Source organism: Pithys albifrons, chromosome 9 (assembly GCF_047495875.1).
Source record: "Pithys albifrons albifrons isolate INPA30051 chromosome 9, PitAlb_v1, whole genome shotgun sequence".
NCBI classification, from domain to species: domain Eukaryota; kingdom Metazoa; phylum Chordata; class Aves; order Passeriformes; family Thamnophilidae; genus Pithys; species Pithys albifrons.
In genome coordinates, this window is record NC_092466.1 from 26,668,513 (window position 1) to 26,683,178 (window position 14,666).

Here is a 14,666-nt window from a genome sequence, read left to right on the forward strand (position 1 = left end):
TCATCTCTGCCCTTTTTCTCAGGAGCAGAGCAGTATTGAGGAGAAATCACTTTAACCCCTAAAGAGCCTGTGGCAATTGTAATTATGGCAGCAAAGACTTTAGTGAATTTATCCTTCTGCAGATAAGGGAGGACAACTATGGATCATATGGAATAATAGTTTCATAGTCATGAGGTTTTGGGGTTTTTCCCATTAGAGTACTATTTTGCTATCAGCTATTGAAGAGATGAGATATTTTCTGTTTCTGTTTGCTATAAACACAAACTTGATCTCTTTCTATGTTTTTCAGCTGAACTGGACCAAGTGATGTATCAGAGACATCTAGTGACCTCCTTTTGGATCATTCACATATAACTTAAGTCAGTGGAGCAAGAAGACAAGCATTTATGTGCACCTGTCCCACTGTCTCCAGGTAAAATGAAGATTTTCTGCTCTAAAATGCTGTTTAAAAATTAATTCAAAAACCCCACAAAATAAAACCAAACCGAAAAAACCATGTTGAAATTCATCTTCCCAAGTGTCCATATCTTGCTGAATTCTTTGCTTCCTGTTTTTAATGCTTAGCTAAAATAGCCTCAGCTGTCCTCTGAGAAGGGGAGTCACCAGGTCCCACATGCTCTGTGCTCTTCCTTATCTTCCCAGGCATGAGGGAGCTGCTGGGGACAGTCTGGTGATGATTTGGAAAAGAAAAGGAAATGCAGAGAGCACAGGACAAAGTGGTAACAGGACAGGGTGGAAACAACAGCAGAACAGCACAAAACCAATGTACACAGAAAATATGGATGGAGTTGGGGGCATTTAAATACAAAGAGGGAATAAGGAAAGAATTTTTAAAGTTGTCTGAGGTGTGACTAGCACTATGGAGGAAAAAAACTAACTTTCAGGAGGCTAAGTATACAGATGAAAGGCTAACAAACAGGCTTTGGAAGGAACACCCAGCCACTGTCATCAACTGAAATTCAGCTCTAGTGTCTGTATTTCTTGAACCAGCCAAGAAAGCAGCTTTGGTCAATGTTTGCTGAGGAAAACATTTGTCCTTAGCATGTTTCGCACTTACCTGCTGACACTGTGCAACACAACCTACTCTCAGAATATCCTGCATTTGCTTCACTAGCACTGAAATCATGAAAGCCCTTAATGATGGAAGAAAAGTTGCCTCACTACTCAAAAAGTTTTTGTTCTTTATCAGATCTGTGACCTTGAATCTTTCTGAGCTTCTTTGATATGCTGTTCAAAGCAAGATCAGAAAATAGTTTACAAGTTATTAGGAAATCATAAACAAGCATAATAGAAATAGAGGTATCATTAAAAATCTATTTTAACTTGCTCCATCATATTAATATGCTGATGAAAATCCAAAGAAGAAAAATTTATAATTTATCAAAACTCCAGAAGTTTTTCTCAGCTGTCTATCAGAATAAAACTTCTGTCTCCCTCCACATTTCCCAGGCCATGAGTCAGCAGGGGATAAGTCCAAACCTCATCCTCTTCTCACATTTGCCTAACCTGTGGTTTCTTCCAAATGCAGTTGAAATGCTAAAGTTGTTCTCACCACAGGTGCAAAGGCCAATGATCTTTTTAGGGCTCATTTAGAACCCAGGTAATGGCTTGTCTTATGTTCTCTGTTTGGTTTTGGTGTTTTTTTTTCCAAAGAAACAATTAGAAAACCTGTGCTTGAAGGTTGTTAAAAGCATTACATCAAGCACTCCAAAGCTAGGAAACTTGAAATTTAACAAAAACTTTAAACAAAGGTTACTCATACAAATTTAAAACAGCCCTCTTCTGGGTACTGCTTATTTATTTTTCACAGGACTGGTCCCTTTTGTAGGGCACTCAGTAAACAATGCTGCAGGAACTCCTCAGGCATCAGTGGGCTCACCACCAAGGACAAAGGACTCTACATCAGTTGTTGAGGTGGGTATGAAATGGCAGGCAACAGCACAGAGTGCCTATGGAGGTGATCAAGTAGCATCCAGAGTAACACGGATACTGCTCCCAGTGCCTCTCTAGTCTCAAAGCATTTTATTCCTCAGCTGTCTTGGCTGGTAGCCTTGCTGCACCATCAGGGTGCTGGCTTGACACCACAAGGATGATGCGACCACATCTTGCTTGTTTGAACTGCAGCACAGATTCCAACAACTTTCCTAAAAGTCTCTATTAGACAGAACCAACTCTCAGCTGAGAATAACTGTAAAATGCTTGGCAAGGCATCTGCATTTCAGTGATGCTGCTCATCTTGAGGCCTCTGTACTCACAGGAGTGGTATACAGCAGCTTTTCCCTTCACTGAAAGGTCATTGTTCTGTTCAAGAAAAATGTCATTTACAATGTATAAACTTCCCCTGGAGTATTCTGTAAGATATTTAAGTATGTGCTTCTGTAGCTGTCTCCTCTCCACATGCAGGAGATGTACCATTGTCTTTTGACTTTGCTCCTACAGTTCTGAGATTCTGCTTAGTTAGGAGACTTCAGTCATTGTCACTGCTAAGTCCTCAGTCTGTAATGAGAATGATGGTGAATATTGTATTTCAGGTGAATTTGTTTTGGCTTATCTTCAGTGACATTTACAATTTAATATTTACACAGCCATTGTGTGGAAACATTAAATATTTCAAATAAGTATTGAGAAATCTCTTTGTTCTGCTCTAGGGTTGGTGTTTTAAAACATGTGAAAGTGTTTCTACAAATTTAAAAAGTACCTTCAAGTATTTTTCTCATATTTTACGTATGTTTGCCTCTTGAAGAAAACAATCATATGCAAATTAATTTCATATGACATGTTCTTCTTACTTCCTGTAGATAAGAATATGAATCTCAAGTTACATGCCCTATAAATTAGACCATTTAATAAGCCTTTCTTAATTCATATTGGAGCTGCTAGGTAAGTTGAACACCTTTAAATAGGTTTTTGCTTAAATTATGTTGAACCTATTAGACTATCACAAAATTTTCCATTTTAGATTTATGTATCACATTTTTATTAACAATTTCACCTATTTTTATAGACTGTCACCTGCAATGAAGATACATTAAAAGATGGGTGTTGTAATGGAAGAATGAGCATTAACAATTGTTTGGCTTGATCTAGTTTTTCCTAAACCAACTTTCTCTTACTAAAGCAACCATTTGTCTACTGCTCTCCTGTAAAATTAAAACAAACTATAGCTTTTCACCTGGAGAAAAATGGCATAGAATGGTATTTGTTGTACAAAGAAAAGCTCTGAAGGGAATGTTTGGGGTTTTTGCTTTGTAGGCTTTTGTAGAGTAGCAGGCTGAGTCTTTTGGAAAAATAATTGTTTGAAGCAAGGAACTTTGCAACTACATCAATGGCACTCATGTCACTGTGGCCAAAGCTTAACATACAGAAAACTTCACACCCAGAGAGCAAAATTCTGAAACTTTTTTTTTTTTTAGTGCAGAACTCTACACTGGAGAGAAAACCAGTCTGGTTTGCCTTTGATTTTAAATGATGCTGTCTACTCAGCTGCTCCACAAAATCTTAGGAGTAGTTTTCTTCCTGCTCCCATTCTGTGCTCATGGTAAACCTGCAGGAGTTCTTTCAGTTATTTTGAAGTATTTGACTGAAGATGGAAGAGAAGAAGGATTTGTACCAGGTATGTGAAGTTACCATCTCCATTTTTACCTTCTCTGTTCCATTTTTATGCTCTGTAAACTCAGTGCTATCTTGCATAATCTGATGTGGGTTCTACTTGAGGGAAAATAATCAGACCTTTTTTAATTTCTTGTATGAAGTAACATGTTGAAATCTCTCCTATTTAATGACACAGTGGTTCAATTCATAAAGAAGAGGTTATAATTTTCCATAGCACAAGAAACTTTCTGCTAAGTGCTAGTTTGGCGCTGCAAGTGTTTGGACAGCTTGAAGAATTCTATCAAGGATTCAGTCCCTAAACAGAGTTAAAAATCCACTAAACCTACTGCAGAAATGCCAATATTTTTCCTGAATTGGCTCAATCACTTAGAGGGAAGACTGACTCTATTCTAGTTTTCTATAAACATCATTGCTCTGCAGGTAATTTCCAGGAACATATTCCCTGTCATTACAAAGATCAATGTATGAAGATGTTCCCTATTTAAACACAGCACTAAACTAAAACAGGTCAAACAAATATTTTAAGTCCATATTCATTTTGCATGATTACCTGTGCTTCATTTTGAAAGCGAAGACTCAAACTGTAGCACAAAATGTGTAACAGCTGCTTTTGTTCATAGCTTTTGTACCAATGGGTGATAATGCCATCAGAGGTACTGGTGATCAATTGGAACATCGGATTTCCAGACTGGAAGGAGGTATTTTATTTGCCTTTACTTTCTGCTGTAACTGGATTGGCATGGATAGGCATGTTGGGCAAAAATGGATTCTTAGGAGAAAAGCAGTATTTTCTGCAGTTTTATTGCATTCCATTTATAACTTGTTCGCCAGTAAATCATTGCATGATAACTCTCAAATGGGAAGAGGGGGGCATTAGATTTTCATGGTTGGTGGGAGATGCTGAGGTAATAGTTCTGAAGTGTCAGTGCAAGTCAGAAATGAACCAGATTAAAATCCCTGTCTATGCTGTACTATTCCTTGGGCAACTCATGCTCCCAACAGACAAATAAACTAAACATGAAAACATACCAAAACAATTACGGTCAGATCACATCTAAGGTTCTGCTCACTCAAGGACATAACACTAAATATCAAGGATTATTTGTCTACTGCAAACCATCTCAATGTCTTATAGAGAGTCTCAAAGAAAATCATATACTTCTTCCAAATGAAGGTTCTTTCCTTTGCTCCTTCTCTAGCCTCTTTTGAGCTTCTGCTGTTTCACTGCCTATGTGTTTATGTGTTCCCTTTTCCCCCTCTCCTCATTTTCAGATTTCTTCTGGCTTCTGGGGGTTGTATTTTTTTTAATTCTTTCTTTCAGCTTTGATTTCAAGTTCTCCTCTCCTCTACTACCTTTTCCTGAGTTTAATATAAAGTTATGGAGCAAAACAGCAGGAGTTAAAATTGGCAGTGAAGTGACCACAAAACAATGCATGAAACTTTAACAGCTTTCACCTCAACTTGCAGTCCTCCGTTTGGAAAAGACAATAATAGAATCTGAAGGAAAAATATTTGCTACCAATGGGAAAAAAGCAGATTTCAATACTACACTGCAGAAATGCCAAGAAGCTGGAGGGTCTATTGCTGCTCCAAGGAATCCAGGCGAGAATGAAGCCATTCAGTACTTCGTGAAAACTTTTAACACCTACGCCTACCTGGGGATAAAGGAGTCTCTTATTCCAGGCAAATTCCAGTTCCTGGATGGTACAGGGTTGAGCTATACTAACTGGTATTTAAATCAACCTTCTGGCAAAGGGGAAGAGGGATGTGTGGAGATGTACACTGATGGCACTTGGAATGACAAGAAGTGCAACCAGAATCGCCTTATTGTCTGCCAGTTTTAGTGCTTCCCTTGCTGCTCCCTGGCAGGCTTTCTGCAATATGCTTCTCTGTCAGTTGTCTTCATTTGTAGCCAGTGAATTCAGATAATGCAGCATGAAAAAGTAAAGTTTCTTTCCCAGCCTGATTTGTTTTCTAAAATGTCAGCTATAAAGAAAAAATTGTTTATAACAAAAGCAGTGGCCATTTTGTCTCTTTTGTTATTCAGCAAGTCACTTTAGGTATGTGCCTAAGAAGTCTACTTTTTGGTCTTGTAATAAATCTGCATACCTAAAGTGACTTGCAGTTACAAGATCTTCCAGCATCCCTTTATCCATGAGCCTCAAAGTTGTGTGTATTTTGATCCCTTTCTATAAGTTTCTCTTGCCAAAACTATCCACACAGACACTCCTACTAACATTACACTCAGCCTGTGTTTCCTTGGCCACCTTCACCCAAACAGGTCCCCTGAAATAAGACATGAGCAGTGCTGATAGAGTGATGCAGAGCCATCAGCACTCAGGAGATCCACCCACCTTACATGTTCCATGGGAAACTTTAGAATCAGCAGGTCTTTAACCTTTATGTACCTCAAAAGTGGTACCAGAAGCCACCTGTCCTGAGCTCTCCAGCAACTCCTAGCCTCCTGCTGACTCAAAGAAGTAGCAGCACAAGAAACCCAAGGTCCCAAGCCACATGGTATGCATGTGAAAGAAAACACACAGAATCTCATAGGGATTACCACGTCCTTGTGGTTTAGATCAGTAGAGCCATGGCAAAGCTAATTTTTTAAGTGATATAGTAATGAGATTTAGGTACAACTAATTTTGGGCACCACAGAGCTATTTATCAGACCCTCATTGGGATCCCCACAGGACTAAGCTTGGTGGATGCCTACACTTCTGAAGCAGCCGATACTCTGCACTCATTGCAGAAGCTGCTCAGAGTCTGCACTCTCCAGCTCAAGTTAAAGGCTCTGCATAACTCCATGGCATGGTACAAACGCTGGTTGAGAATCTGGGCATGCCTCCATACACAAAGCCAAATGCCTGGCCATCACTTACACTCACTTGCGCTTTGTTTGTTCCAGCTTGGTCATGGACAGCTGAGCAAGGAAACATCCAGCTCTAGAGCCAGGCCTGCTCCTCTCACCCTCTGTGTGACAGGGAGACAGAACAGTCAAAGTATGAAGTTAACTGGGAGGGGAAGGCATGCTCACAGCTGGTGTGAACCAGAGGCCAGTAAAGGGGCTGGCTGGAGCCTCATAGCTCAGCACATCCCTGTGATTCCACAGCAGCAATTTGCCATGCACTACATTCCTGCACTGGCTTAAATTCAATTACTGAATTATTTTGAGCACAAGGTCTCACCACCTGCTCTGTGACAAGGCATGGCTTTTCCTGGCCCCCATTCAGCTCTATCTTTGATGGCAGAGCCTGGGAATCATTCTTGCTGTTATTCTCTGCAAACTAAGCAATTTATCTTACAGGCATTTGCTTAGGATGATTGATGCAATAGGGCTAACTTCAAACCAAGACACCTTTCTGCTTGAACAGTTCGGCACCTGCAGGTGATCTACCTCCACAGGTATTCACTCTAGCAACATTCAAATCCTTCATCACAATGCATACTAAATAGGGCTGAGTTTCCAAGAGCTGCAAAGTTACCTCAATGTATTCAAAGATAAACCTCATGTGAGCAAAGTCCTCAGTTTAAACATGCATATGTTTAGAATGTAAGGAGATCTACAAGCTATTAAGTAATGCCTTATTTCTGGACAACATAGCCAAGTATAAACTACTGAACTCCATATCATCTAAGGTACAGATGGGCTGCTGTATTAGTCCATCAGAAACAGGTATGTAGAGGGGAAGTGACAACACAGGAGTCCATAAGTACTATTTCACTTTCAAACTCTATTTGCACTCAAATGTTTCACGGCTCACCAGTGCCTGCCTGCACCCATAAGCTCACCTGACCACAGTCCTCAGCCTTGCGTGACTCCTGTTGTGAAATCACCTCTGCCACATGCACAAGGAAACAGGATCATGAGCATCACCTCGTATAGTAGTTTTCCACTCATCATATTCCGATAAAGTTTAGGAACTTTACAATGATTAAAAACAGCCTGAGAATGAAGCTGGACACACACCACCTCACCCACCCCCCATCCCCCCAATCATTTAAAGCCATGGTAGGTTTTCTGTTTTATCCTCCTTATCTCCAGGGAGTTACAGAATTATCTCAAAATTAGAGATATTTGCAGGTGTGTGTAAGAGGCTGCCTTCAGTGTTAGTCTAAGGAATATGTGCCAGAGTAGAAATGTTCCACCACCCCCAACCCATCTTTGGCCATTTCCCTTGTGGGGAGGGAAGATCCAGGGAAGAGGGTAAAGGACTTTGTGTGTTACTCCACAGCTACAGATGTCCCTGTTCAGATACTGTAGCTACTTGTTGTACTAGGTGAGGACATGAAACCTCAAAGCAAGTATCTGTCACCCTGCCTGACGCTGCCACCTCCAGCAACCCTGCTGACAGCAGGCAGCTCTTGTAACAGCAGTCTTGGCCTGAAAAGCAGATGGCTTCAAGATCTGGGCACCAAATTTAAATCTACATAAGAGGGCAGTACAGCACCCTCTTATTTGTAGAAAGACAGGATTCCCCAAGGCTAGAAACCATATACTTCAAAGTTGTTTTCTGAAACATTTGTGAACTTATTTTAAAAGCCTGACCCACCCTATCCTAACTTTAAATACTAGCTGTGTGTTTTAAGACTGCCACCATTTGCCATGTATTCACCAGTACTTGTGCATGTTCTGGGCCACCCAGCATCCAGACAAGCCAAAATGGGATGTTCAATTTTCAGTCAACGGAGAGCACCATTTCAAAATGTGATAGTGATGGTACCATCACTAATATTAAGTAAAATTAAAATCTCATTAATCTTAAGAGTTAGTGGAAACCCCAGGATAAATAGGTTTATTGGAAAGAAACTTGAAAAGTATTTTGGTTTTGGCAAGATGAAATATCAGTGTAAAATATCATGAGAGTTGAAAGTCAAATGTCTAATTTTGGAGGGGAGTGTTACAGATTCTGTCTTGTATAGTGAAAAATAATTATTCCTTCTGTCCATCAGAAAATTGTTTTTAATTCTATAAAGGTATCTATTGTGAAAAATTATTCTTAATAGCTATTATTTTCTGTAAAAAATACCCTAGTTCATATTTTCTCTGTTTTGTAAAGAGTTTTAAAAACCTGTTGAGAGTTGAGTGACTTAGAGGTTTAAAAGGACATCCTTGAAATCTGAAATTTGGTTTCAGTAGGAGCAATCATACACCCCTTAGGATATACCCATTGCACAGTCTTCATTGTTCCCAGCGGTGGGGTTTTTAACCCAGACTGCAGTTTGGCCTTCACACCTCCCCTTGTCAGCAGTACCATCTTCAGCCAGGAGGGCCAGTTCTCAGGGTCTCTGTAATGCCACCTCCACAATAGCATGCAGCAAAGCCAGAGCCGGCTTAGCAAAGCCTCTGAAAAGGTTTCTATATGCTCTTTACTCCATATAAGAGACACTGCAGCAGCCTGAGCATAGTTCTGATTTTTCAGATATTTAAATAAAGGTAAGCTTATAAATAGCAAGTGGAAGTCAAACATGCATAGTTGGAAGGGAATTGGGTGTATGAACACCTCAGATTTGTAACGACCTTAGGGACATAAGCCTTCATGCTCTGAAGGCTGCACGTGCTATTCTATTCATGAGTCAGAGTGTGAGATAGTCAGATTACTCACTTCTGAGTAAATAAGATTATTTACAGGGAAAGCCCAAGTGGTTTCCTGGCAAAAAAATGGTCCATCAATTTTCTCTATAAGTGACTGTCTCCCAAAGCAGCTTGTGCATGTGTTTTGCTGATCCAGCTATTGTTTTGCTGATCCTGAGCAAACAGTGGTCAAGGCAGACTGGCTTCATCAGTTCTTTGGAAAGGATTGTGCCACTTTAAGAACACTAAGTGGGAGGTAATATAAGCACCACTGTACAAACAAGTACCTGTGCACACTGCTGTGCTCACCTGAGCCTCCCACAGCTGAGGGGACGCTGCCCTCACACTCCCTTGTTTGTTCTACAGGTTGAACACCTTCTCTAACACATGCTCTTGCTGCCTGGCAGGATGGACCCCCAAACAAAGCAACTCAGTCTTATGTGCAAGACTTGCAAGACACCTCGAGGACACTGAAAAGGTAAGAGTGGACAGAAAAATCTGAATACCTACAGGACCACACAAATTTTAGAGAAAGCCAGAACTTATTTCAGGTAGTCAAGCTGAGAAAGATGAAAAAATTCAATGCAAGTTCAACTGCTTCCTGGCTTTACTGCAAAATTAAGAGAATAGCTAAATTATTCCTGATTTGGTTAAAATGTTGTCAGCAGGAAAGATAAGAAGACAAAAATATGACATTGTTATTCACATAATTTATTTTAAGTTCACTAATATCAAAATAGTTTGCTAAATGTTTAGAATTATGTCTGCAAGTGAATTGCATAGAGCAATCCTTTATTCTCCTTTTCAAGTAAGCAGACTTTCAGTTTGTATAAGTTTATTCAACAGTGTTTAAATATTTCAGAACAGGAAATGTCTGTTTGACTCAGATGTAGTTAACTCCTCTCTGCTACACATTCAAGAATCAGAAAAATAATAGACATATGCCAGAACATGTTATCTGAGATAACACATGAAGCCATCTTATTAGGCAAAAGACAAAAAACAGGATTTACACGTTTAGAAAAGAGTGATTAATGATTTCTTTAAATAACAGTTGATAAAATTCTCTTGCATTTTAACTGTCATTGTAATCACCTGCTTCCTTTGAAAATCAGGTGAAACTAAGGGCATGATCAGCATAATCCCAACAGTGTGCTATACTAGTTTTGCCTCACAAAATATTCTGTCATCATAACTTTATTTTTAAAAATCTTCTCCCAGGGTTCACATATTTGATTTCTGCACCCAAATTTCATACTGTTTTTATAATATTTTAAGCTTGATTTTTTTCTGCAGTGACTACTCACAGGAAGTTAAATATACACAGATTTTACGTATAGATAATCAGACTCAACTGCAGCATGCTTTATAAAGACTGAAATACACAAAAATGAATATTGAAATATTTATAATTAGCACTGTGTTTAATTGTTATTTGTAGAGGGAGGCATTTATAACAAACAAATTCAGTGAAATTTCTTTTAATATTTTAATGCTTCTGCACATTTTCATACACTCTTGGTTTGAAAGGTTTAGCCCCCTATAGATCAAAGCAGTGTTATTAGGTCTTTCTAAGGTTTTACATAGTTGAAATGCAGCCTTTTCTCTAAGGTATCAAACTCATTAATTTGATTTCTGGTTCTTACAGGAGTTTCAAGTGACACTTTTAACTTGCAGTATAGTTATTTCTTGATCATCACCCTCATTTCAGGTCTATCACTGTGCCAGACATCCAGGTCTCAGAACTTTTCATGTTCCTCCCATTTTCTACCTCTGCTTGTAACATAGTCAGAGAAGTGGCAGAGATTCACCTTTCTGTCTTTGCACACAATTACAAGGCACACCATGGATATTGCAGCAGCAATGACCTCTTTGGAAAACTAGTCGTGTAATTATCTCTAACTATTAATAGGAAGTTGGCAGTTAAGTTCAAGAACAAGTACACAGTAGCACTTGTTTTCCCCACTTGAAGGCTAAATATTTGAATCACTGATTGAGTGGGAAATGAAGTGGAACAAGTTCATTGCTGGTTTATCCCTTTTGACTTGTTTTTCCATCAAAATAAGTATGTGCCTGGGAGAAGAGTTTTCACACTTCTGCAAAACAAGAAGTGCTCTGCAGCTCCAGTTGTGCTAAAGCACCTGAGAGTTCATCCTTGTATCTGACTGAGCAGTTCTCACATGCGGACAATAAAACCTCTCCCCACATAAAGAGCTATAAGCCCTGTTTGTAGGAGATACTGGAATTTCAATAGTAAATATCTGGTTTTATTCAATATACTTAACTAGCACAATTTAGTGGAATTGGTGACCTACGAAAATATCAAAAAAATGTAGAATCAGTCTTTAACATTTCCAATATATGTTTTTGCTTTGTACTATTGATTGTGTTTTTTCAGCCAATCTGACTGTATTAGTCTCTGCCAGACCAGTTAGCGACTGGGCATTATCACTTGACTACACAAAGACAAGTCTGTGTATTCCTCAAAGTGCCAATACAACTACATTGTGTAGAAGTTCTTTTGTACTGTCTGCTCTTGTCTCAGTCTGTTTCAGTAATAGTGAAAATCCAGGCTAATACTGAAAAGGACCTGTCTTTGTGAATGGAGAGGAAAAGGCAAGGATTGACTCTCACTGAAATTTTACTGAACAATACAATGAAAGGCCTGTAGAAAACTTGCCCTAGGACTGATTGGTCTTTCTTAAAGCCACACACTTTTTTTATTTTTTGATGTGGAAATAGTTTTTCCTCTTCTCTCCTCCTTCCTCCAACATGGAACGTAGAAGAGCTTTAACTAACAGTGATTACTTGACAAGGTCCACAATAGATCCTAGTGCCCTGCTTACCTGTTTCAGGGACAGCAGCAAAACTAATCCTCCCAATATGTTTCCAGAAACATCTTGGCAAATGATACGCCTGAGATCCATATGCCTACATTTGTCAGTATTTTCTTGCCTACAGGAATACCTGGAGTAGAACCTAATGCAGTTGGCAAGAGTTTCAAATAACATTAGAAACAAAAATGTTAGAGCAGGCCACCAAGCATAAAATTAAACACCAAATTCACCTGTTTGGACATTAGTCAAGGGTCTAATTTCCTTGATGTGCTTCCATAAATACTCAGACACGTAAGCCTATAAGCAAGTGTCAGCCCGAGGCATGTTTGCCCTTGCTTAACAAATATTTAGCAACGAGGTTTTTACTCAGTGAGGTCACCAAGGGGTTCACAAGTGGGGTATTTGTTCTGTGGCAGGCACTGAGTTTCTCATCTCCCTAAAGCCGTCCAACTCCAGAAATTATTCAAGTGTCACAGATTTTATACAAAATCAGTTCTTTCCAAAAGCTTTTAAATATTGGTGTAAATCTGAAAGATATGTTGTGGGGTGGGAGGTGAAGGAATTGCAGCTTTTCTGTTGAATGTGAAGATGAGGAAAAGCAAAATTTCTTGTCTGCTTCTAACGGGGTTTTTTGGTCTGAAGTAATTTTAGATTGACATTAAGTGCTGTAGTTACTAATCAGAATATCCTGCCAGAAACAAGAGAAAATATAACTCTATTCACTTATATGAAACAGGCCTTGATGACTTTGATCCATTCTGCCTTTTGGTGGCTGCACTTACAAATTTACTGGGCTCCCAAAGCATTTTTTTAAAACTTGTTTTTGTGTTCTCCCAAAGTTTAGCTAGCAATACAAGATCTGTGACTTCTCAAGCAGACAGAAAAAAACTGTTAAGTGGTAGTCAATAGTTCTGAAGTTTGGAGGCAGATAAATTATATAAATAAGTGCCAGTTCAGATACCAGATCATCTTTTTGCCCCATGCAAACTGAGAGAAAGTTGCAGAGTAGGAGGCCACCGCCTCCCACAGGCATCTTGCTCAGGGGAACTTCTCAAGTTACAATGACCTCTGTAAGCTTCAGGCGCCTGTCCTGAAGCTTTAAATTACTTTTGTAGACTGAAAGTAAGTCTTTTTTTTTTCCTTAACAGTATTGCTACCATCAGCATTTGACTTCATTGTACATTGAGGAAGTATAGTTCACTCCTCCAAGTTGTGACAGAGGGATAAATGCAGAGTAAATCACTCTGCCTGCCTACTATATGTGTTTTTGCTTTTTTTCCAAATAATCAGAAGTTAAGGCTTCAAGTCAAATGGTCAAACAGTATTTTCTGGCTTTTCCATCTTGCAGCAGTCTGTAAGGCAGCAGACAGTAAAACAACCAATATATTACAGAGCAAGTCTTTTGTTTCCTGCTTGTACAGGCCTCTGCAGCAGTTGTGTGCGATGATCTTAAAGATATTGCAATTTGTAAGTGAATCTGTTCTAAGGCAAGCAGTAAAGCAATCCAAAGTCTAAGAGAGAGATTTTTACATGGCCTGCTTTAGATTGCATTAATCATAGGAAGCAGGCCAGCTTCATTTCTAGAATTATATAACAAGTTTATAAGTGTTTTCTCCAGAGGCTTTAAGAGTAGAATTGTGTTTTTTCCTAAGGAAATTTTGTGTCCACTGTGCTAAGATGAAGCCTTCTTTAATGTCCAGAAAGGTCTTCCATCAACTATGGTGCAGGGGAAAAAACCCACTCTAATTTCTATAGACTTCAAGCAAATGTCAAATGAGACACTGGAAATAGAAGGTACAACCAGAAATTACACTTCTCTAGTAGGTCTCTTTTGTCCCCCCTCCCCAAATGCCTTAATAATTGTATACATCTCTAATGAAGTCATTTATTGCATTCTATTTAATGCATTCAGCTCCAATCCTTGCAGAGACCCTTACTCTTCAACACAGTTAAATTTAGACCTAGAGCATCCTTCACTGCATAATACTTTGTGGTTTAGAAACCAGATGTCACATGCTTTATACATTCAATTATAAGATTTTAGTTAAGAATAAAGAACTTCCAAAACTCCAGTGACAGTATGTATTTATTCTGAAAGAAACATCACTGTTTTTGTATTTCTAGAGCTGTGTCTTGGTTGATCTCTAATTGCTTTACACCCTTCCATAATCAAGCCTTAGAGGTTTAGGATGTTGGCAGAGATACTGGCTCAGAGAAACCTTAAGACATGAGAACACAAGTGCAGGAAAAGCGTATGTTGATGACCACATTAATACTTTGGGAACTTATGTAAGACTTACTATCAGTTACCAGCCAGCAAGTTTTTCTTGCTAAAGCCAATGTAGACAACAGTTCTGACAGTCAAGCAATGTGCTTGGTAAGTGAACTGCTGCTCTTTGCAGCCTTGTTTCCTCAGAGCTGTCTCCACACTATCATAGGCCTTCCCATCACTTCCCAATTGCCTCTGCAATATCTCCCTCACCATGATTCTCTGACAGCAAAACATTTCAGCTGCTCAGAAGGGCCGAGTCAGACAGAACCCCAGCAATGCCTCCCAGTGAGTGCTTCCCCTGCAGACCCATGTAGGGCTGTTTTGTTAAGCCTTGGTTTCACTGCCAATAGTACAACTGTCAGGACAGCAA

The 14,666-nt window shown here is 39.3% G+C and overlaps 1 protein-coding gene across 2 annotated transcripts; it reads left to right on the plus strand.

The window, feature by feature from the left end:
- The first annotated feature begins 25 nt into the window (after positions 1-25).
- LOC139675931 (pulmonary surfactant-associated protein A-like) lies at positions 26-5,643 on the plus strand. Of its 2 annotated transcripts, none has more exons than XM_071564175.1 (5): positions 26-412; positions 1,811-1,914; positions 3,414-3,613; positions 4,233-4,310; positions 5,080-5,643. In XM_071564175.1, the coding sequence occupies exons 3-5, from the start codon at positions 3,466-3,468 to the stop codon at positions 5,454-5,456; spliced, it is 603 nt and encodes a 200-aa protein (XP_071420276.1). In that variant the 5' UTR covers positions 26-412; positions 1,811-1,914; positions 3,414-3,465; the 3' UTR covers positions 5,457-5,643. The 2 variants fall into 2 exon arrangements, with proteins under 2 accessions (XP_071420276.1, XP_071420277.1); XM_071564176.1 differs by having other exon boundaries at positions 3,419-3,613.
- Positions 5,644-14,666: the final 9,023 nt, after the last annotated feature.

Coding starts and splice junctions, on each gene's coding strand:
- LOC139675931 (XM_071564175.1), top strand. CDS start 3,466: ATGATGCTGTCTACTCAGCTGCTCCACAAAATCTTAGGAGTAGTTTTC. Junction 3,614..4,232: donor AGAAGAAGGATTTGTACCAG/GTATGTGAAGTT, acceptor TTTTGTTCATAG/CTTTTGTACCAATGGGTGAT. Junction 4,311..5,079: donor GATTTCCAGACTGGAAGGAG/GTATTTTATTTG, acceptor CTCAACTTGCAG/TCCTCCGTTTGGAAAAGACA.